Raw genomic sequence first — 23,169 nt, forward strand, 5'->3', positions numbered from 1 at the left:
CAGTGTACCAGGAACTTTTCATTCTTTCTTTTTATTTTTTTGGGGGGTCACACCCGGTGATGCTCAGGGGTTACTCCTGGCTCTGCACTGAGGAATAACTCCTGGTGGTGCTCGGGGGACCATGTGGGATTCTGGGAATCGAACACAGGTCGGCCGCGTGCGAGGCAAATGCCCTACCCGCTATGCTATTACTCCAGCCCCCTAAAGTTGACTACTTTACACAGAAGTAATAACACTATATACTGGAGTTTATCTTTATGTAGAAATAGAAGATATATGTTAATAGTAGCACAAAGTAAGAGAGGAAATTATGTGGAAGTTAAATATTAGAGAATAAATCAAATTACAGTACTAATTTTTATTTCATGAGAAGTAATTAGCAATATTTACATGTCAGCCTATCATAAGAATGAATATTATAATCCATAAGGCAACACTAAACTGAGAGGGTGTTATGTATTTCTAACTCCACAGATATTAGCCATAATAAAGGAATATTACAGATAAGTTTACAGAAATAAATTAAAAAGTTATTGGGGAAGTGAATAAATGTCCATGTGTGTTACTATATATAAATTATACTTTGTATACTAAAAGTGTATATAAATGAAAATATATAAAATTATATTTATATACATAGAGTCTTTGGCTTAGTGTACAATCTTGATATGCCAATCACTTTTAGGTAAAAATCCTAAAGAGGTTTAAATCTATATATATTCTAAAAAATTATTATAGAAAATTATAGTTGGTTATGGAATTGCATGAATCCCAAAGTAGCAGCAAAATATTTTTAATTAATCTATGTTCTTCCATGTTGCTCACTTCTTGTATTTGTGTGGTCAACCCTAAACCATAAGACCATCTGGAATTGTGAGAACACCATTAGTCATGTGAGTTTACTATATAAGTTGAGACTTCCATACCAATAATGGAGTCTAAGCAAAGTCCAGTTCTGAGCACAGTCCAATTCCACAGAAACTTTTTCTAGGAGGCAAGAAGTTGACAATGCAAAGCTGATGTTGGGTTATTTTGGGTGGTAGTGGAGGTTGTTTTTATAGTCTGCAATGTGGTAGACATTGCCTAACCCCAAGGGGGATTTTTGCAGCATGAACATCACTAGGGCACTTGAAGGAAAGTTTTCTGTAGAGTACTTCTTGGCATGATCATGTCTAAATGTTTCCATCAGCAAATATCAAAATATCACAAGACAACAAAATTCCCAGGAAGTAGTCTTCATGTAATGGATAAAAAATTTTCAGAGTAACAGAAAGTCTCATGGATTTTAGATTCTCCTCATGCCCTTAACCTGCCTAGTGGTGTGGACATGATGTTTATTCAATTAATTATTTGTATAAATGGATTCACATGCACATCCCAATTGGAGTCATTTATTTACCAAGTCACCTATTCTGTGCCCATCATTAAATGTTGCCAGAGTTGCAAAAGGAACACTCCACATGTGGTCTGAAAACTCTTTACTGCTAAATAGAAACACTGGCAGACATGTGAAACCACCAAGGAAAACAGGGAACTCTTTAATAGCAGCTTTTCTTCACAAATTCCCAGCCTCTCATTTCCCAGGAAGATAGCATTTCATTTGGTAATAACTAAGTCCTTGGAGAGGTTCTTATCATCCACTCCTTCCTTCAAAATATCTTTCTCCCAATGTGTTGTCTTCTGTTCTTATGAGAACATTTAAAAAAGAAACCCTAAGTAATAGTAATAGTTCTATTGACCCAGAATTAAAATGGACCTACAATTCTCACATAACCCCACTGTTCACTGGCTTAGGAATTGTGGGTGCATAGAGAAGACATAGGAAGTTAGGGCAGGAAGTCTTGATCTTTTATCCTGTAAGAATGGTGTAAAGAGAGGTTGTGATCACTGTCTGGGCTACTGAGCTCCTATCTTTGTCAGACGCAAAGTATCAAGGGATAGGATATTTGCTAAAGCAACCTTTGCTTGTTCTGGTACCAAGGAACAAGAAAACTCAAGAAAATACTTGTAAAGAAAAGGAAACAGAGACAAGCGTAAGCTCTGAGCAGTGCTTTGCTGGGTGTGGTTTAAAGAACAAACAAGAGAGAGAGAGAGAGAGAGAGAGAGAGAGAGAGAGAGAGTAAAGAAAACAAAATGACAGAAAGAAAAGACAGAAAGAGAGAGAAATAGAAAGGAAGGAAGGAGCAGAAGACGGAAGAAGGAAGGAAAGAAGGAAGGAAGGAAGAAAGGAAGGAAGGAAGGAAGGAAGGAAGGAAGGAAGGAAGGAAGGAAGGAAGGAAGGAAGGAAGGAAGGAAGGAAGGCAGGCAATAAAGTGAGAAAGAAAGAAAGAGAGAGAGAAAGAAAGAAAGAAAGAAAGAAAGAAAGAAAGAAAGAAAGAAAGAAAGAAAGAAAGAAAGAAAGAAAGAAAGAAAGAAAGAAAGAGTACAGGAGAGAGAGACAGAGAGAGAGAGAGAAAGAAAGAGAGAGAGAAGGAAACAGACTAGTGAAAACACCCTAACTCCCAGCTACCAGACTTTATTTGGGAGGGATAAAATTACAGTGAAGCAAAGGAATCTTTTCCATACTCCCAGTACCTTTTCATTTGTTGTTTTTTGTTTAAGCACTTGTAACTTGCAATACTGTAATGGTAATGGGTTTTTTTTAAAAGCTTTAATTCTAACACAATATCCCAATTCTAGTGTTATCAGTTTGTCTCAAACCTCACTAGTCCATGAACAAAGAATAAGATTATATTTATAACATCCAATCTCTTCCCAACTAATTATGATAAATTATTCTCCTTCCACATAACTCCTCCCAGGTATTTCATCATACTACTTCTGTAGTAGTATGATGATTTTTCTTATCAGAGTCTCACCCACATATCCGAGCATTAATGTCACACCACATTGCTTCTGCTATTCCCCTCAAGAAAAAGTTCAGACTCCAAGGCAAAGCTGTCTTCTGCCAAGGCAGTGCTAATGCCAACCCTCCAGCCCCCAATCAATGCCCCTGGTTGGACACAGAGACCTCATCTTTATCTATTCTTCTAATTCACAGTTATATTCCCTTTCTCACTACCCAACAACAGTTGAAATTGAAATGGATTTTGAAATTCAAATATTAGGGTAGAGAACTCAGAGAACAAGACCTAAAGGGATAGCTTAGTGGACCCAAGTGCCTGTCCTGCACCAAGGCCCTGAGTTCAGTCCCTGCTGATACCCACATGCACTCATCACGGTCCCAGTGGAGTCCCAGAACCCAGGACCTCAGCAGAGTGTGTGATCCCTGGTGCTCAGTCAGCTGTGTGCAAGCACCTCAACTAACATGTGAGACTTCAGGTGAGCATATCAACTAAAATTGTGTGATGTTCATTGCTTGGCTATTGGCTACTGTTCACAGTAGCCAAAATCTGGAAACAACCCAAGAGCCCGAGAACATATGACTGGTTAAAGAAACTTTGGTACATCTACACAATGGAATACTATGCAGCTATTAGGAGAGATAAAGTCATGAAATTTGCTTATAAGTGGATAGACATGGAGAGTATCATGCTACATGAAATGAGTCAGAAAGAGAGGGACAGACATAGAAAGACTGCACTCATTTGTGGAGTATAGAATAATATCACATGAGGCTGACACCCAAGGACAGTAGATACAAGGACCAGGAGGATTGCCCCATAACTGGAAGCCTGCTTCATGAGCAGAGGGGAGAAGGGGAAAAGGAATAGAGAAGAGATCACTAAGAAAATGATGGCTAGAGGAATCAGTCGGCATGGGAAATGTGTGCCAAAAGTAGATAATGGACCAAACATGATGACCTCTCAGTGTCTGTGTTGCAAGCCATAATACCCAAAAGGAGAGAGAATGGGGAATATTGTCTGCCATGGAGGCAGGGGGAGGGTGGGAAAGGGGGGTATACCAAGGATATTGGTGGTGGGGAATGTGCACTGGTGGAGGGATGTTTGATCATTGTGTGATTGTAACCCAAACATGAAAGCGTATAACTATCTGATGGTGATTCAATAAAATTTAAAAAAAAGAATCATAGCGTTATTTATAATAGTAAAAATTGTGTATAGCTTAAATAAATAGCCATTGATTTAGTGGTAGTTGAGAAAATTAAAGAGATTCACATAATGGCAATGAAAATGTAGATTATATAAGATATAGCATCAAAAGTAGATATTACATAATGAGAACAGTAAAATGTTATGCATATACCACATTGTGGTTATATTAAAACAAATTGTTTAGGGGCTAGAACCATAAGACAGCGGATAGGGTGCTTACCTTGCACACAACTGACCTGGTTAAAAAAAAAAAAAGCAACAACACTGTGAGCACCAAGACCAGGAGTGTGGCCCCCGTTGAGCAGATGTGTGAGAACTACATCCATCCTTCAGTGGGTACCACAGCTAAGGTACAAAGGTGTGAGAGAGCACCACAAGCAAATGCACAAGAACCACAGCCAGGTGTGTGACCCCCAGTAATCACAATAATGACAGCAATGGAGGGAAAAGGGAAGAATGGATAAATAAGTACAAGCAAGAGAATGGGAAATAAATACAGAAAATGGCCTATAATCATTCCATTAGGTCCAGACCTAGGCTCAGTGATCAGGTAAGCACCTGCCTGGCCTCCTTTTCCAAGGCGAAGTGAAGCTAGGCCTCTCCCTAGGATAATTGCCAGTGCAGAAGTCTTCCCTCTGCACCAGAATATTTGTGGAATATCTATCATGTGCCAGATCCTCCTCTGGACCCTGAAGCTATAACAAGACCAGAATCAGACATGGCCTGCCTCTTGTGTAGCTTAAAGTATGAAAAGAACAGTTCCTCCCTCCAAAGCAAATTATTTATAATCTAATGTTACTTGCCACACAAACTTATCAGAACTGTGAGAGGAAAATTGTGGGTCACCATGATAGAGGGAAGGGACTTATTTGGATTGAGGTGGACAAAAAAGGCAATTTTTAAAAATTGCTGTTTTAAAAAAAATTGCTGTTTCAGTGGACAGAGAGGAGTGGGCCAGAATTAGCCCAGAGAAGAGGTGGTAGAAAGTAGCCGTGCTTGCTCAGCTCAGTGACTGCAGATGGGAAAGGGATATTGGAGAAAGGTATTTGGGGAGATCACTGGGACTCAAGTGAAGGGCATAGGTACAAGTTGAAGCTGGGCAAGGTGGAGCAAGCCCCAATTGGGGAGTTTTATTACAAGTGTAGTAACTGCCTGCTACTAAAATATTTTGCTGCAGAGATAGCCTAGGGGTTGAGGCACTAGCTTTGCACTCATACAGGAATGAACCCTGAGCACCATCAGGAGTAGTCCCTGAGCACTTCCAGATGTGGTCCAAACTCTTCCCCAGCTAAAAGAAAAAAAATCAAAGGTTTTGAGCAGGTGAATGATCAGCTTGTTTTGATCTATATTTTAAGATTCTGGCAACCATATTGAGATTACTAGAAGAAGCGAGGGTAAAATAATAGCCCGTGACTATCCTCGTGCTTAAGCAAGGGATGATGGTGACTCAGACATGTCATTGGCAGAATCTCAGACTATCTCAGAGCAGTCAGTTTTATAACCATATACTTAAGAGTACAGCCAACGGGATTGGATACTTGGTTACATGGAGGAGGCGAAGGAGAGAGGAGAGTCGGGTAGAAAGCCAAGGAAGACTTCTAGTTTCTAACATCGGCAGCTAGCTATGTGGCCTGATATCTGGACCACTGATAATACAACCAGAAATACCCAAGGGCTGAGTAACTTTGTCTTAAAATGTTTCCCTAGAGAAAAAGCAGCAGCCCAGGTCAGACAAAGACTCACAAAGGCCTGTTTTCATATTCTTTCCTCTGGCTCTGTGCTCAGGGATCACTCCTGGCAAGGCTCAGAGGACCATATGTGGTTGTGTGCAAGGCAAACACCTTTCCTACTGTGCTACCACTTCAGACCCAGATTGCTTTTTCAACCCTCCAGTCTGGCGATCTGGTCTACCCTATCCATGCTACTACATCAGATTTAATGAAAGGCTAATTTTGCATTAGTATTCTGCCCAAGCAGTTGACACAAAAGGCTAGTAAATTAATGTCATTCATTCATCCAGTTATTTGAGAAACTGAATATCAATGATCCGAAGAAGGGCTTCTGGGTTTAAATCCTGCCTTGGTAGGATTTGATGGGTTTGAGCAATTACCTTAGTATCCTTGTGCCTCCGTTTTCTTGTCTGTGAAATGGAGATAATAGTTTCTAACCCAGACAGCTGTCATAAGGAGTAAGTGAATTCATTTTCTGTGGTGTGTGAACAGAAACTGGCCCACTCAGACACTACTGGAAATGGCCTTTCCTCCTTCATAGCAGTGTTAGTGAAAACCACTTGATTCCTACGGTTCTGTGCGCGGAGACTGCTTAGAAGAGGAGAATGCCATTTCTGAGTTGAATAGTGTTCCAGACTCTGCTGTCTTACTTGACTGTTATGAACCCAAGTTTTCTGATTTTGTAAAATAAGCTGGAATGGTTATTGTCAGGATGAAGTCTTTGATTTGGGTCTGTACATGGTGAATGATGTTCAATGTGCTTTAAGGTTCTTCCCTGCACAAAAGGAACATCTCCAACTTCTGTGTCTCTCTGACATCTGTTTCTAAAGAGATCTCAGTGTGAAGCTTATTTCAACTTTTTCATAGGCTTATAATTTACAAAATAGGTTGTTTTTGTTGCTCCCCCTGCCCCCACAGAAATTACACTTTTCTTTCTGTTTTCTGTTCAGTGTGATGCTAATTAAAATACAGGAGCATGCATATGAACTCCTTACAAACCAGAAAGAAAGCGCCCCAAACCATCCATTCAAGTTTCCTTTTGCCCACCAGACCCTCTCCTAATGCCATAACCCACTTCCTTCCTGCCCCATCTCCTCCTTGAGCAACCCTTGTAAGAAAACACGTCACCGGCCCACAGAAAACACTCTTGGTTGTCCTGGAAAGCATGGCTTGCCTGGGCTTTTATGTCCAAAGCTGACTACATGGTTTCCTTTGGCACAGCCAAGTGGGTGGCAGATGTGGTTCCAGACACTTGCCTCTCCCTCAGCAGTTCTGGTAGGAGTCTTGTCCCAGGCGCTAAATCTCTGTCTCTTTTGGGCTCACTTACACCATCTGCATCTCCATAAAGTTTCTAAGTTGCTGAGAGTCCCCTGGGGAGGGAGCAGTTGTGTTTTTTAGATACTTATCCAAGGCAAGGGGTAAAGGTTGCCCTGTTAAGGAATGGAAATGTGAGAGGAAATAGTAGTCCAGCAAGAGTCCCATCCTTCAATCCTTGAACTCACACTTACTCTGCCTTGTGACTGGCTCTGCATGGATGCTGTATGACAAAGACTCTCCGAGAGGCTTTTGGGGAACTCTGGGACAATACAGCTACATTCATAAGAGAAGCAAAAGACTAACAGGAAAGCATAAAATGCTCCAAAAGAGTAACAGGGTGTTTCTGGATTTCAGGGAACAGATCCGTCAGGGCCTTGAAGAACTCCAGAAGGTCCTGCCCGGAGGAGATACTTACATGCATGAAGGATTTGAAAGGGTAATTTTATTTTGGGGTGTGTGTGTGTGTGTGTGTGTGTGTGTGTGTGTGTGTGTGTGTGAAAACTTATTTCTTTTGTAAGTTTTTTTTTCATTTTTATATAGCTTTATAGTAAGTACTACAAATAGTAAAGTTTTAGATTATACAATGTTGCAATATGATACCCACCACCAGACTATCAACATCCCTCTACTATTATTGCCTCAAGATTTCTTTCCAACCTCCTCCACCTTCATGGTAAACTTGGTTCCGTAGCTCAAGTCTCAGGGTCTTTTGCCACTGCCCGACATTTTTCCCTTCCTTATTAGTCTCTTTCTGGCTCACATATGAAAGAGATCATTTTGTATTTGTCCCTCTCTTTATTACTAACTTCACTCAGCATGATGCCCTCTAGTTCCATCCACACAGCAGCCAAATGCACGAGTTTATCTTTTCTTTTAGCTAAGTATTATTCCACTGTGTATATATGTCACAATTTTTTTTTATCCAGTCATGTTCTTGGACACTTAGGTTCTTTTCAGATCTTGGCTATTGTGAACAGCACTGCAGTGAACAAAGGAGCATGACTGTCCTTTTCAAAGAGTTTTGGGACCCTTGGGATTTATGTCAAATAGTGGAATTGCTGGGTTATAGGGAAGCTAAATTCTAATTTTTTTAAAGAAATTTCCAACAGTTTTTCATAGAGGCTGAATAAGATATGCCCACCAATGATAGATAAGGGTTCCTTTTCTCCCAAATTCCCATTATTACTGGTTGTAAAAGGATATTTTAAAATAAACTCCCAAAATAATACATTCTATGGAAACATTGTCTATCTAAAAATGGTGTGATATGTATGACATACATGTGAAGGGAACTAGATAACACCTCATGGCCAAGGAAGTAAAAACTAATTCCCTTAACCACTTACACTGATAACTGTTCAAAAGAACTGAAAAAAAAAAGAGTTTCCTTTCTCCTTCCCTGACCTTGAAGTGCTGGCAGGTACTTAACAGTCCTGAACCATGCTGCACGCGAGGCCTCTCCATTCTCCAGGTAAACTTTTCTATACAGTGCTTCAGTGATGGAGACAGAATTCTAATAGCTTCAAATGACGGGAGACTGGTCCCAATTTCTGGGAAATAAAATGTTGAGCTTTGTTTACACACACTGTAGTTGAAAGACAATAACTGTAGAGGAATGTCATCCATCGACATTTGTCTGAAGCCCAGGTGAATAAAAAAGACTTATTCTAGTACTTACACGGTGAGTCAAGACAGACCCATGACCTCAGAACCCACACTACAGTCCACTGCCTAATATGGTTCTGAAATGGCCAACAGAGTCTTGATATCTGATGGCTCTCTCATGTGTTTTTCAGGCCAGTGAGCAGATTTATTATGAAAACAGTCAAGGTAAGACTATGTTTTGAATATCATTATGAAATATCAAACTCTTTCTGGGATTCCTTCTGAAAAAGGACTCTCAGTGATTTTCATGTTTCAGAAACTATTGTTCTCTGTTTTTCTTATACATATATTTCATTACAAGGAAGGAAGGCACAGAAAGATAACTTGTGCCAGATCTAATTCAGCTCTCTTATTGCTGCCAAGAAAATTTACATAAAAGTAATTAAAGTCCAGTTCTGAGCCATAGACTGCAATGTCCATGAACAATTGTGCATGTTGAATTCATAAAATTAGTAAACACTTGGATGCATTAGTTGATTCTTGGGTTTTTATGTGGGTTTAAATTTTCTTGAACTCTGAGCTCCAAGTTACTTTAGTGCTGTGACTGACTATTATTCTAAGATAGGTCAGCCAATGATTTAAACCTTGCTTCACTTAAAATATATATATATAATATTTAGTAGAATGTCTAGTTCATGAAAATAATTTTTGTGTTATAATTATTTTAGCTTTTGTTACCAATGCTACAGGCTATTATGGCAGCATTTCTTGTTTGGGGAGAGGAGAGTGGTTGTATTCCCAGCCATGTTCTGAGAACATAGAGTCAATTATAGTGATCCACCATTTGAACCTAGTCCTACCCCTGATAAAATTTTTTTTATTAAAAAATTTTTTTTATTAAAAAAAAGGCAACTTTCATAAAAGAGATTCAGATTACAGTGAGAACTTTTCTCATAGGTCTGTAAAAGTATTCACTGCCTATTTCATTCTAAAATTCAACAAATTGAATACAGCCAGTATTAACATCAACTCTTCTTAATATAGATCAGCCATTTATCAGCATTACTCAAGGTCTAAAAATCACTACAAGAATTTTGGTAGATTTTGCCAGTTGCTTTAATAACTCCCAGTCAGCTTGTAAATCAGCGTGCCAATTCTGCCCAGGGACAGCTGGTGTAAGAAGAATCCTGAACAGCTCAGGGACATATCATTGACTCTAAGGACTCAGCAATAGTCACAGGGACCATCTCTAGAAAAGACTCACGGTGGGCGAATTCATTGGAGTTACTCCCAGCTCTCAGTCCAGTGCCCATGTCACCAGGTTTGGCTTTGGCTTCAGATGAGACTGAGAAAGCTGGACACATAGTTTCTTCCCCTAGTAACTGTCCTTGCAGACACGATCTGTTTCATGGTGGAGTCATTTCAAGTATTGAGACATAAGTTGCTAATCCTCAACACTGTTGAGTGTGGGAGGTTGAGCTTATAAGAAAGGTGGACACCCAAGCGGGTTGGACTGAGTGTGTCTGTGTTGTGTTGAACAGGATACAGGACAGCCAGCGTCATCATTGCTTTGACTGATGGAGAGCTCCATGAAGATCTCTTTTTCTATTCAGAGAGGGAGGTAAGCCATGGTCTGCTCTGTATCTGCACATAGACATGGATTAAGGGCTTCTTCCTTTTGCAACGGGCTGTAATCTTTCTATTCTGACAATTGCTAGATGTTCTTGGTAATAACAAGCCCTGGATAAACTAGTGTTATATGTGAAGAACAGTAATCATCATTTATTGTTAAAGTGAATTAAGTCTTTTTGCCCCCGTTCAAAATATTTACATATTACTTTGTGTCTTAAGGGATGAAAATTCCTATCATGTCTTCATTGAAAGCTTTCCATTTATCTAGCAGTTTTGAAATACTATATTTTACTTTTAAGCAAAAACATTGGCTTCATTTTCCCTCCATGTCCTTTCATATTTTCTTGCTAAAAAACAGGAAGAAGGGAAAGGAATACTTGAAATATTTAAGAGCCAATTTTGTCAGAATGTATTTATCATTGAGATTCCTACTCTAAGAACCAAAGTTGAACATTAATTGGTGGCAAAGTAGGACTCCTGGAGTGCTTCTTTTTTCCTCTTATGTTCTGAAGAAGTACTTCTCAAAGTATGTGAAAGGACTCTCAAAATAAACCCTTTTTTTGTTGTATAAAGAGATTCATAAAATTGGTTTATCAAGAATTGGAAAGAAATGCTTATACTTTGAAAATATTTTCCTTTCAAGTTTTAGATTTTACAAATAGAGAGATAGGTAGATAGATAGATAGATAGATAGATAGATAGATAGATAGATAGATAGATAGATAGATAGATAATAAACCAAAGTGTTGCTCGGAGGCTATTCTTAGTTCTGTGCATTAGAGGATGGGGGTGCTCATTGCTCTCTTGGTGCTCAGAGGACTATGTGGTGCTAGAAAGCATCAGACTGGAATTGGCTGCATGCAAGGCAAGGGTCTTAATTTGCATACTATCTCTCAGGCCCCAACACTATTACTTATCTTAAATTCAGCAATTTCATCAATCAAGAAGTTTGCAGGTGCCTCTGGCTTTTTAGATTTTCAGATTTCACTGAGACTTTCCTAAAGAACTCTCTTGGTGCTTGTTTTTATAATGGAAAGTGTTCCACAAAAGATTTCTGTTTTTATGACAAAAGAAGAAAAGCAAAACTGATGATCCAGGTTTGTTTTGTGGCAGCCATTCTAGAGGCAGCACGTGACCCCAGCGGTGAGAGTGGATCGATTAAGCTCCTTTCCAGAACTGTATTTTACAAGTTGTGTGTTCCTCCTGTCATTCCTGCTTTTACTGCATGAAAAATTGTTACTTGAGATTTTGTGTGTCATTTGGTATTATTTGGTAGACTGTTTGGTGGGGTCTGGGAATGTTCAAATTTTTTCCATATGATTTAAAAACAGTTCTTTCTTTATACCAGTTTGGCAGATGGATGATTTAGCAGGAATACACTACTATCAGATATGAGTGAACCTGGCAATTTACTCACTCAATATTTTCTGAGAGCTTGCCCTGTGCTAGGCACTTAGCTAGACATTAGGGACACTGAGGTTGCAAAACACTATGGTTTTGTTTCCCCTCATGGAAACACCATGTCATGACCAGCTTTCTGAATCCTGTTCTGGCAAAAGACATGAGGAAGTAGTGTAGGCAAAGACCTCACTCCCACCCTATCCCCAACAAATAGAAAGAATAATTTATAGTGGGGAAATACATGGTAATTATGATAGCCCCTAAGAATTTGGAAAATAATGTGTATAACCAAAAATTTAAACTGCAATAGAAATGCAAAATGGCTTGAGTGCTGCATAGAAGTCAAATAAAAACCCTAATAAGGAAATAACGGACTATGAAACAAATGATGGGTGCCAGACACTTAAAATAGGGGTTAGTAGAAAGGAATCTTAGGTATGGCACATATAAACTTGGGAAAATTTTTGGAATGTCAATGCCAAGGAGACTTTCTGAAAACTGAAAGATAAAGCTCATGATATATAAAGAAAATGAGTCCATTTTTGATAATTCTATATAAAGCCCAATTGCCGAAGAGTCATAGAATGTGTTGCAGATAAGACTGTGGCTAGACTGAGTTCATTTTTTCTCCTAAGCATCAAGAAATGTTTCTGATAGAGGGGGAAAAGATATGTTTCTGTCCTTTCTGGAATTCAAAGTCAGACACAAGTGAGCTTGAGTATTAAGAGAAGAAAAAATAATTGAATTCTAATCAATGTATGTATATATTTATCATGAATTATTTAATAAATAACTAGGGTATATACCTTAAGATTTATTATTTTTGTTTTCTATTCTGAGACTCAATGTTGAATGTTAGGTAGGTATCATAATATTTAAACCACTTATTTTAGCCTATAATTTTCCTTTTTTCTCATCATTTTTATCAAATCTACTTCTAGAGGCTTCTCAACAGTTTCTATTAAGCACATCTCTCATGTCCACCATGCATTATGTTGGGATTTGATGTTCATTCACTGAGTGCCTTCATCCTTTCCATTGTGATGTGTGGCACACAGTTGGTTTTCAAAAAGCAAATAAACTAATACTTCAACCGATCCCTGAAGTTAGTCTAATAGAAAAGGACTATAGTTGTTATTGTTTCGCTCTTTAGTATCTTGTGTTCCTTTCCTTTCCCAAATTATTTTATTGTAATGATCAAAATTATTTATTGAATTGACATTGACTTATAACTATATGTGTATATATATATACACATATAGATGTGTTTTACAGGTATACAGCATTATTCTCATGTCTTTCTTTCACTAACCCAGGCTAACAGATCCCGAGATCTTGGTGCAATTGTTTACTGTGTTGGTGTAAAGGATTTCAATGAAACTCAGGTATGATCATGGGTTTCTCAGGTTTGAAATTATTCAAGCTTGTGAATGGCGAAAGCATGGTCATTTGGGACAAAGGGTACTTAAGTATCACAAATATTGCATAGATAGATAATTTTCCAGAAAACACTGAACAGAGAGGCTAGAGAGAAAGTTTAGTGGTTAAGACACTTGCCTTGCATGTGGTGGACCCTTGGAGCACTACCAAAAGCCAGTAGTAAGCCCTGGGCACTGATGAATGTGGCCTCAAAACAAACAAAATCCCAAAGTTCTAAGCAGAATGGGAATTACCACTAGCCATTTGCTGATGTGTTTGTGAGTCTTTAACATGGACTTTTCAGCAGCATCTTTCCTTTTTTAAAAAAAAAATTATTGAATCAATTTGTTCAAGCAGGCACCAGTAACATCTCTCATTGAGAGACATATTGTTACTGTTTTTGGCATATCCAATACGCACGGGTAGCTTGCCAGGCTCTGCCGCTCGGGCTGGATACTCTTGGTAGCTTGCCAGGCTCTCCGAGAGGGGCAGAGGAATCGAACTCAGGTCGGCTGCGTGAAAGGCAAATGCCCAACCATGTGGAAAGTTACAAAGTTCTTAGGCTTATGTCTCAGTTATATAATATTCAAGCACCCATCCCTTCACCAGTGCCCATATTCCACAACCAAAAACCCCAGTATACCTCCTGTCCCTGTCCCCCCACCCCCAACTGCGTAACTGATGAATTTCACTTCATTTTCTCTTTACCTTGATTACATTCCATATTTCAATACAAAACTCACTATTGTTGGAGTTTCCCCCCCAAGAAAGACAGCCCTACTACTAAGGAAGCATTTGATAATTAGTTTTCCATTGCTTAGAATGAAGAGATATGTAGTCCCACTGCTCCAAGTACATAACTCTTTTTTTTCTTTTCCTTTTTTTTTTCTCATCCCCCTTCCCGAGCCTCATAATATGGTGGACGCCATGCCACGTTTCTCCTCGAAAATGGGAAACAACCGGAAAAGAGGGATATTTCTTCTTCTCGGCTGGGCGTGGGGCTATGGCTTAATTCACAGTCTAGAGAAATGGCTGCTACTTTGATTACCTTCAATATTTCAAAAAAAACCTCACTGTTTTTGTTTGGAATTTCCCCCCAAAGTCAAACCTGCTAACAAGGAATCGTTTCACATTGCTGACAATTAAGAGATATTAGGTTTTGGAATTCTGTATAAAGTCCAGGGAAAATTCTCAGCAGCATCTTTCTTGATTGACTTTTTTTTTTGACAGAAGTTGGTCAGTATCAGTACATTTCCCAAATTTTGAATTATTTGATTCAAACTAAAAAAGTTCTTGATTGACTTCTCATTAGGTGTCAAATTGCCAATATGTTCAAACATACTGGTGCATATTTTTAAGCATAACAAATTTCATTTTTCTATGTAAATCACTAACAGTCCTCTTCTCCCATTAAAAATGCATTTTTAATAGAAGAAAAATGAAAAAAATTGACATGTATCCAAAAAGTATGCACAAGAATATACATAAACAAATTATTAAAAATTCTAGCAACAAATAATTGCTTCTCAATATAGTTTGTCATTAGTTTCTGCCCAGTGACATGGAACAATGTTTATAATATTTTTAAGTGAATAGACTGTAACACTGCACTGTAGCACTGTCATGCCATTGTTCATCGATTTGCTTGAGCGGGCATCAGTAACGTCTCCATTGTGATAATTAGTGATAATTAGTTTTTGGCATATCGAATATACCACGGGAAGCTTGCCAGGCTCTGTTGTGTGGGCAGGATACTCTTAGTAACTTGCTGGGCTCTCCAAGAGGGACAGAAAATTGAACCCCAGTCGTCCATGTGCAAGGCAAACGCCCTATCCACTGTGCGATTGCTCCAGTCCCAGGAAAAGTATTAAAATAAATGTCAGAGCTGATGCTGACCCTTCAGGGCGGCTCCACAGAGGCCGCTGCTAAGCTCCTTAGTACAGAGAGCGATTGGGGGGTGGGAAGGGGAGCTGAGACCCACTGAAGGCATCAACTTCTGGATTTTGAAGGTAGATGGAGCCCCTGGACCCAGATCTTTCCTAAATTCCCTCTGTCCTAGCCTGACCGTCTCTCTGTGTGTTTGTGTGTTATGTTCTCAGCTGGCCCGGATTGCCGACAGTAAGGATCATGTGTTTCCTGTCAATGATGGTTTTCAGGCTCTGCAAGGCATCATCCACTCTGTGAGTACAGCATTTCCTCTGAGGCCAGCTCCCGGCTACCCTCCGCCCCCTCTGCTGTAAACACCCTGGTGCTTCTCTCTGAAGCTGGTGTTTTTCTGCTGGCAAGGATGCTCCTTTGTGTCTTTCTTTCCCTGGCTCCCACTTCCTCCTGCCTTTCACACATGCCTCTGTTTTCATTCTGTGCCAATTCTATCCTACAATGGGAAAATTAGAAGTGAAAGGGAGGGGCTAGAGAGACAGTCCAGGGGTTAAGGCTCTTGCCTTGCATGCAGCCAACCCTGGTTCTATCACCAGAACCATAAGGTCCCCTGAGGACCACAGAAGCCTCCTTAGTACTGCTGGTTTTGGCCCTGGAAGTCCCCTCAGCACCATCCAGGTGACCTAAGTAACCTTTGGCACTGTGCCCTAAAAGCACCACATCCTCGGTCCCTTACATTGAACTGTTGGATGGTTGACCTACAGTTGGGGAAAGGAGTCCCTGACCCCACCCCCAACTTGGGGCCTCTTGGACACCACTTGGGAGACCTCACCTTGCTCTGGCAGCCATCCAGGTGTCCTGACTTCTCAGATCTGGAGCTCTGTGATGGTTAGCGAACCAGCACTGATTTAGGCTTCTCCAGTCATTACTGAGCACAGGCTCAGCCCTTAGCTCTGGGCCATCACTTTTGGCTGATTGTTCCTTACCTTGAATATCCACTGCAATTATTTAAACAGTTTAATACCCAGTATCTGGGTCTCTGGACTGATGTGCAGTGATCCTGGGAACAGAAAACCAGTATACAAATCTAACATTTGCTGGTAATGATCATAAATTTATTTTAAAACACATTTTTTTCATGACCCCCCCAAAGGGTCACAACCTACCATTTAAGAACTAGACTCCAGGACAGTGGTTTTCAGCCGCTGGTCTGTGGACTGGTGCCAGTCCACAGAAATTTTCTGCCAGGCCATGAAAAAGTTACTGCCACTTAACACAGAGCATGCCTGGATAAAATTTCCCTTTGAGCAGATTAGGTTGAAAAATGAATATCAGAAAATGCTGTTATAAATAATGTTTTTTTAAAAATTCCTGATTTAAGTCATTTTTGTGTGTTTTGCCCCCTTTTGGGGTGTAAAGAGTTTGAAAACCACAGCTCTAGAGTTTGAACAGTCCCTGGCAGTCTTTTCCAGCCCAGGGTGGGCTAGAGGAAATAATTGCTCACACACGCTTATTTCATCCTTTCCTGTTGGTGATCAGGACATTACTGGCCTCTAGGCCTCTCTTTTGTGCCTTCTACACACAGGCCCTTGGTTTAGCCAGAGCGCTGGATGATGCTGGTCCTGTTTGTGCTGCACTAGAATAAAGTCAAGAGGCTCTGCAGCCTCTGCCTTGAGGTTCATGGGCAGATAGCCAGTGGTTCCTCCTGTCCCCAGGCAGAGAGTCCAGGATGCATTAAAAGCACAGAGGATCACTGTCCCCTTCAGGTGTCAGAAGGGTCTTGATCTGGAGGTTTAGGATCTTCCCAATTTCCCCAGACTGATCTGAGACCCCTCCCATAGAGGAGCCACCACCCAAAATTTGCTAGGAATTGCTGAGTCTCCAACACCCAAAGTTTGCTAGGTTTTCTTTTTTATTTATAATAAAAGTTTGGTAGGGTTGGGTATGTGGTTCACCTGCTTATGTGAGGTATGAGACCATAAAAGAGAAAGAGATCTATACGTCTGGTAGAAGAGTTTGGATAAAAGAGTCAAAAATAATGAAAGATAAGTCTAGATTTAAGGTTGGAAGAGCACTACCAAGAGCCTGACAGAAGTTTTGACTCTAACTCAGTGATTACGATCAGAGAAATATTTTGATTGTTACAAGAACAGTCTGATAGTGATGTCTGTGCTTTTTGGGGGCTGACTGGGGTGACCCAGAGTCAGGAGACCTACCAGGAGGTTACTGCAGAAGGCTTTGCTTAATTATTCAAAGTTAGAGGGCAGAGCAAACATTCAATAAACTCAAATGGTTCATAAAACTCATAGCCCTTTATTGTGAATCCCAATTGTAAAATCCCTGCCCAGATAGCTAAATTCTTAGCAGGGACAATTCTTTTACATTCCAATGTTATGAGCCACGTGCCTAACATCATGCAAGAGTTGGTGGCTGCCCAAATAATGAGAATATTTTTATTCCCTAAATTGATGCTTTCTTAGATTATTTCAACCTTAGCAACTGCCTCATACTCCACAAAACTCTGATGTTTATAAAGCTCTCCCCAACCTCAAATGGAAGTGATTCCAAAGGTGTTTAAGAAGTTTTGGTGAAACTATCTCCAAAAGGAGAAATAATTTCAGATTTGAGTCTCCAGACTTTTAGCTGAAAGATAGCATTTTTTTGGTGAGCTTTTATCTGGGAGTTATGCTAGTGGTTTCAATTCTTCCAATACTAGAAACTCATGTTTATGGTAGTTGTTAATTCATTTACTTGACCAGAGAAACAGGGACAAGCACAGCAGGGCTCATCTTTCCCGAGGCAGACAGGAATAATTATGGCCTAAGAGTTGGCTAACTATTTTTAAAAAGTAGACTCATTTCTCTTTCTGGCTACTGAAAAAAAAATTCTGAGTTTTTTGATGTCCCCCACCCCCCCCACACACACATCATAAGCATCTATTCCAGCTTGTTCCCATGGATGTTATTTTGTGGCTGGTAATTTTCTCATGATAAAATAGGACTGGGCTTAATTATCCAAAGTCAGAGTGCAGAGTAAGCTTTCAATAAACTCAAATGGTTCATAAAGCTCACAGCCTTTAGTGATCATTATTGTAAATTCCAAATCAAGATGTAGGGGCTAGTGTTTATTGCATCATTAAGTTTCATAGAAAACATTTGATGGTAGCCTCTGGCCATTTGGATACAAAATATATAGAGCCATTTTTACTGGTAGGGCTTATAACCTAGTGAATAATAAGGACATACACACACAAACAAACAAGTAAATGGATGCATAGCATTATAATGTGATCAGTAGTATATAAGAGGTCACATGCTACTGCAATTAGAATAAAGGGTGGGGAGAATATTACAGCAGGTAAGGCCTTACCTTGAATGCACCTGACCACACTTTTATCCCCAGAACCTCATATGGTTCCCCAAGCTCCCCAGGAGTGATCTCTGAGCAGAGCCAGGAGTAAGCCCTGAGCACAGCCAGGGATGGCAAAACAACAACAACAACAAAGAGTAAAGAGGCCAACACAGAACCAGACTCCTTTGAAGAGACAACTGAAAGGGGAACTGAAGGGATTCCCAGGAAAAGCATGGCTAGAAACTGGCAGAGCATAGCCCTAGACAGTGCAGAATAGGATGAAAGAAGAGCGGTGCTCAAGGTGGAGAAAGGCAGAAGATGAAGTGAAGAAACAGAGATACTAGATCGAATGGAAACCTTGAGGGCCCTGGCATCTACTCCAAGTGGGAAACCACAGTCACATACAAAGTCTGATCATAGGGCACTCACAACTGTAGTCGGTACTTAGATGGAATCTAGAACCATGGCACTCGAGCCATATGCTTCTTGGTTGATGAATAGATGCTCTCAGGATCACTGGTAACAACATGTGCAAAAGAAGAAAACTATCAGTTATAGAACATCATCTCTCCACCATGACCTCTGTAGGTACTGTGGACAGCCTCTCTGGAGAAGGCTTTCTTATCCTCCGTTGTACAGAGGAAGGACTCAGATGCAGGAAGCTTGCATAAAACAAGTATGCCCCTCATATTGATGAAGTGGGGACGTTGAAACAGGTTTGTTTCCAGAGATTGGGTTCTTTCCATAGTATTCGATACTGGGCCACGGGTATCTGAAGAAAGGAAAATCGCCGGAGTTACTGAGAGCTGATTACCCAGCCCTTGGGTTTAGTATGTCCTCAGATACTGCCCCTTCAATCTGATCCTGGGGCATAACCATTGCTCCACAGTCTTTCCATAGTTCCACAGTCCTCTCTAGGGAAGAAACACTTGGTTGTCAGATTAATTGTATGTATTATTTTTGTAAGTGCTCTCCTTCATTTTCCATTTTATTCTCTCATCAGTTGGACCTGGGGAGAAGACAGAGCTCAATAACTATAGATAACTTACTTAGTGTCCAAACACTGTCCTATTATCCCATTAGATACTAACCCATTGAGAAATCATAACAGCCTGTGAAAAAAATATTCTTATTCTGATTTTGCAGTGAGATGACACAGCTCTAAAGGAGAAAGCAGGATTGAAACCAGTTTTGTTCCCCTCCAATTTTAAATTAGGCATCATGATTTATAGTACTGTTAATACCAGAGTTTCAATCAAGGAATGTTCAGGCACCACACCCACACCCATTATCAGCATCCCTCCACCAGTCTCTCAAGGTCTCCCCGCCTTCCCCTTTCCCCACTCCTTTGGCAAACACATTTTTTTCTGATGTCATTATTGTAGTTTGGGGCATATGTTTACAATAGCATTAACAATTTTAGTTTTGTCGTACAAAGGTAGTTGGCCTTACCACAATCAAAGACCCAAGAAGACCCTCTACCAAAGTCCTTTTGGTAAATCCAACCCACTTCATTTTCCTCTAACCTACTCCCCACCTTACTGGCATGTTCTGTTCAATAATCTAGGGCAAAGGGTTTGCCATCATTTGATGCTACCTATTCCATTGTTTTATCTTTATATATAGCACAGTTGAGAGAGATCATCTGGTGTTCATCTCTCTCATTTCCTCTGATTTCCCTCACCATGAAATATTCCAATTCCATTCAAGTTGCAGCTAATTGCAAGATTTCCTCTTTTTTCCCACTGCATAGTGTTTCATTATGTTTGTGTGCATACATATACATATGTGTGTGTATATATATATGTAAGTATATATATAATATATATATTCTACAACACACAACAGTTTAAAAAATATTTGGGCCATGTCTGGCAATGTGGGTTACTTCTACCCGCTGTAACTATATTTCTGGCCCCTTATGACTACCATTAATGTAAATATTATTCTACAAAACAGGTACTATAAATATGGAGGGATTAGCTAACCTATTCACATAGCAGTGGCCAGTGAGCCAGAGTGGACCCAGGTCTGTCACTAATGTCCAGGAAGGCAATGGCCATAGTGTCCTAGGTTGACAGGATAATTTATGTTGACCAGAAATCCATTTGGAGAAGGAGGCACTGAGAACCAGTGTGACATGACTTGGTCTAGTTCACATTGTTCCATCACAGGCAATTTCAGAACTAATGCACCGTGACCTGGATACACAGCCAGAGTGGGAAGACTTCTCTCTATCCCCACCTCTCAACCCCAAGGTCAAGAGCCCCTCTGAAAATCTCACAGTTTTCTCACTGGATAAAATTTCATCACCATAAAAATATCTCCACTGAATATAAAATAACAGAATAGAAGACTAACACCCAAGAATAGTAGAGATAAGTACCAAGAGGTTGGCTCCAAGGCTTGGAAGCCAGTCTCACACGCTGGAGGAAGGGGCAGTTCAGATAGAGAATGGAACACCATGTGGTTTGAGGACCTGCACGGGATAGGAGATGCGCACTCAAAATAGACTATAGACCAAACACGAGGGCCACTCAGTCCCTCTATTGCAAACCACAACACCCGAAAGGAGAGAGAGAACAGAAGGGAATGCCCTGCTACAGAGGTGGGGTGGGGTGGGGGGATGGGGTGGAAGGGTGGGAGGGATACTGGGAACATTGGTGGAGGAGAATGGGCACTGGTGGAAGGATGTAAACAAAATACAAACATGAAAGTTCATAAGTTTGTAACTGTACCTCAAGGTTATTCACTAATAAAATTTTTTTTTAAAAAAATCACTAGAGGGGCCGGAGCGATAGCACAGCAGGTAGGGTGTTTGCCTTGCACGCGGCCGACCCGGGTTCGATCCCCGGCATCCCATATGGTCCCCCAAGCACCGCCAGGAGTAGTTCCTGAGTGCAGAGCCAGGAGTAACCCCTGAGCATCGCTGGGTGTGATCCAAAAAGAAAAAAAAATCACTAGAAAAAATATATATATCTCCACTGGACACAGACTGAAAGGAAGAGCTTCTAGTCCACATTTGCTCAAGAACCTACCAGAGAAGACAGAATTCCTGGCGTTTGTCGGACACCATTGTCAAAAGTGTAAAGACAAAACAAGGTCGAAAAGTCGCCTTAGGGAAGGTTGTCTGAAGGGAAGATGGCCCTTTAAACCAGTAACACTTAGAAAGGAGGAGGAAAAAAACCCATGTCTTCTTTTGACTTCTTGGAGTGTGGCTTCTTTGGGGAATTTCCACTACCCACAACTAGAGCATGTAGTGCCAGCCCTCAAGTGAAAATATGAAGCAAAGTTTCAGTGAGGCCCCTGGGTGTTGGTTTGTCTTTACAAAAGTGCTGCAGACAGTGAAATGGGAACCTGCATGAAAGCTGGGTTCAGATAACACTAAAATGGGTTGTAGCTTTCAATCCCAGTTCGATGACCAGGATGCCAGCTCCTCCTTCTTGCAGCTGTCCCCACTTACGGGGCAATTGAGGGTGGTGTCTGGATCTGGGCACTCTGTCTATGAGGAGAACCCGGTTACTGGCACCACGAGGTCTCCAGCTAGAAGCATTTCCCTAGAATAAATATTTAAGCCTGTTGCAGGCTTCCTATTAATGGTAGACTGAATCAGCACATCGAAGCTTCTGTATGTTTGATCAACAATAAACAAGAGTTGAACAAACACAACTGTAATTGCAAGGATTTCTTCTAAGTTCTGTCATGAACATCTTGGGTATCAAGGAAGCTGTAATTCAGCAAAACTGAGAAACAATTCTATTCTGTGACATAGAGAAGAGTAGCTTACTTGTAGAAACCAGATTCCTTGTCGATTTCTCCCTCCCACTCCTCAGGAGACGAAAGACATGTACCCCTAATCTGACCCAAGCCTTAGCAAAGCAACAGCGAGTCTGGTTTCTGGGCTTGCCCTGCCACTTCCTGTTTAAGTGAAAATAGAACTACCAAATCCCCCACTAGAGCACGACTAAGGTCTTCTCTCCTTTTCGATTACACTCCATAGTCCTTAAAATCCTTGACTTTATGGAACTGATGAACTCATCAGTCAGGCTCATTTGCTGGAGCTTATCTCAAGGCCCAGTTCAACTTCACGTTTTGTGTCAGTCTTCTCCACTGAGTCTGCCCTTCTGGCCTCTCATCCACCACAAACTCTCCCTGCCTTGAACCTCAAGAGGCACCACCAACTGTTGGAACCACTTGCCTGGCACTGGACCTTGGTCATGCTATATGTCCTTGCCCTGGGTCAGAAGCTCAACTGTTAATTATAGCGCCGACTTGGCTTGTATTTTTCAGGGTGTCTCACCCCATGCTGGGCCTATTTATTCTTTTCTAAAGCAGCCCAAGGACATACATAGCATCTGTGACTTACATTGCATGCATGACAAGGAGGCAGTTCTGTGGCTTTGTTTCTTGTAAAATCGTTCACTTCTTCCCTACCTGCCCTTCCAAGCTTCTGACTATAAAAGATGGCATTTGGGACTCCATTCACATTCACAGGCCTGGATAAAAAACATAAATAGAATCAATTGTAGCTTCTGTAATGACCAGAAAATCTTTTTTTATAAAAGTAATTTGCCTCGCAGTCATTAATCTGACCCAGACTTTACAGACATTCAGGCCAGGCATTTCAACTAAACTATGTGTTTCTATTTGGCTTTTTTAAAAAATGTCCAAATGTAATTATGTTTTAATGCCCAGATCTTGATCGAAGAGGCTGCAAAGGTTACAGAGGAAGCATATCCAGTTAATCACGGGTCACCCCTAACCTCCTCCCTCTCCCCTGA

At 40.6% G+C, this 23,169-nt stretch overlaps 1 protein-coding gene across 1 annotated transcript in view; it reads left to right on the top strand.

Moving 5' to 3' along the window:
- The window catches only part of ANTXR1 (ANTXR cell adhesion molecule 1), a 211,567-nt gene that overhangs the window by 41,276 nt on the left and 147,122 nt on the right, over window positions 1-23,169 (top strand). Inside the window, exons 4-8 of the mRNA XM_004609154.2 lie at window positions 7,457-7,538; window positions 8,899-8,932; window positions 10,249-10,328; window positions 13,057-13,125; window positions 15,259-15,339. Coding sequence (XP_004609211.1) covers window positions 7,457-7,538; window positions 8,899-8,932; window positions 10,249-10,328; window positions 13,057-13,125; window positions 15,259-15,339 — 346 coding nt within the window. The remainder of the gene's footprint in view (window positions 1-7,456; window positions 7,539-8,898; window positions 8,933-10,248; window positions 10,329-13,056; window positions 13,126-15,258; window positions 15,340-23,169) is intronic.

Source organism: Sorex araneus, chromosome X (assembly GCF_027595985.1).
Source record: "Sorex araneus isolate mSorAra2 chromosome X, mSorAra2.pri, whole genome shotgun sequence".
Lineage (NCBI taxonomy): Eukaryota > Metazoa > Chordata > Mammalia > Eulipotyphla > Soricidae > Sorex > Sorex araneus.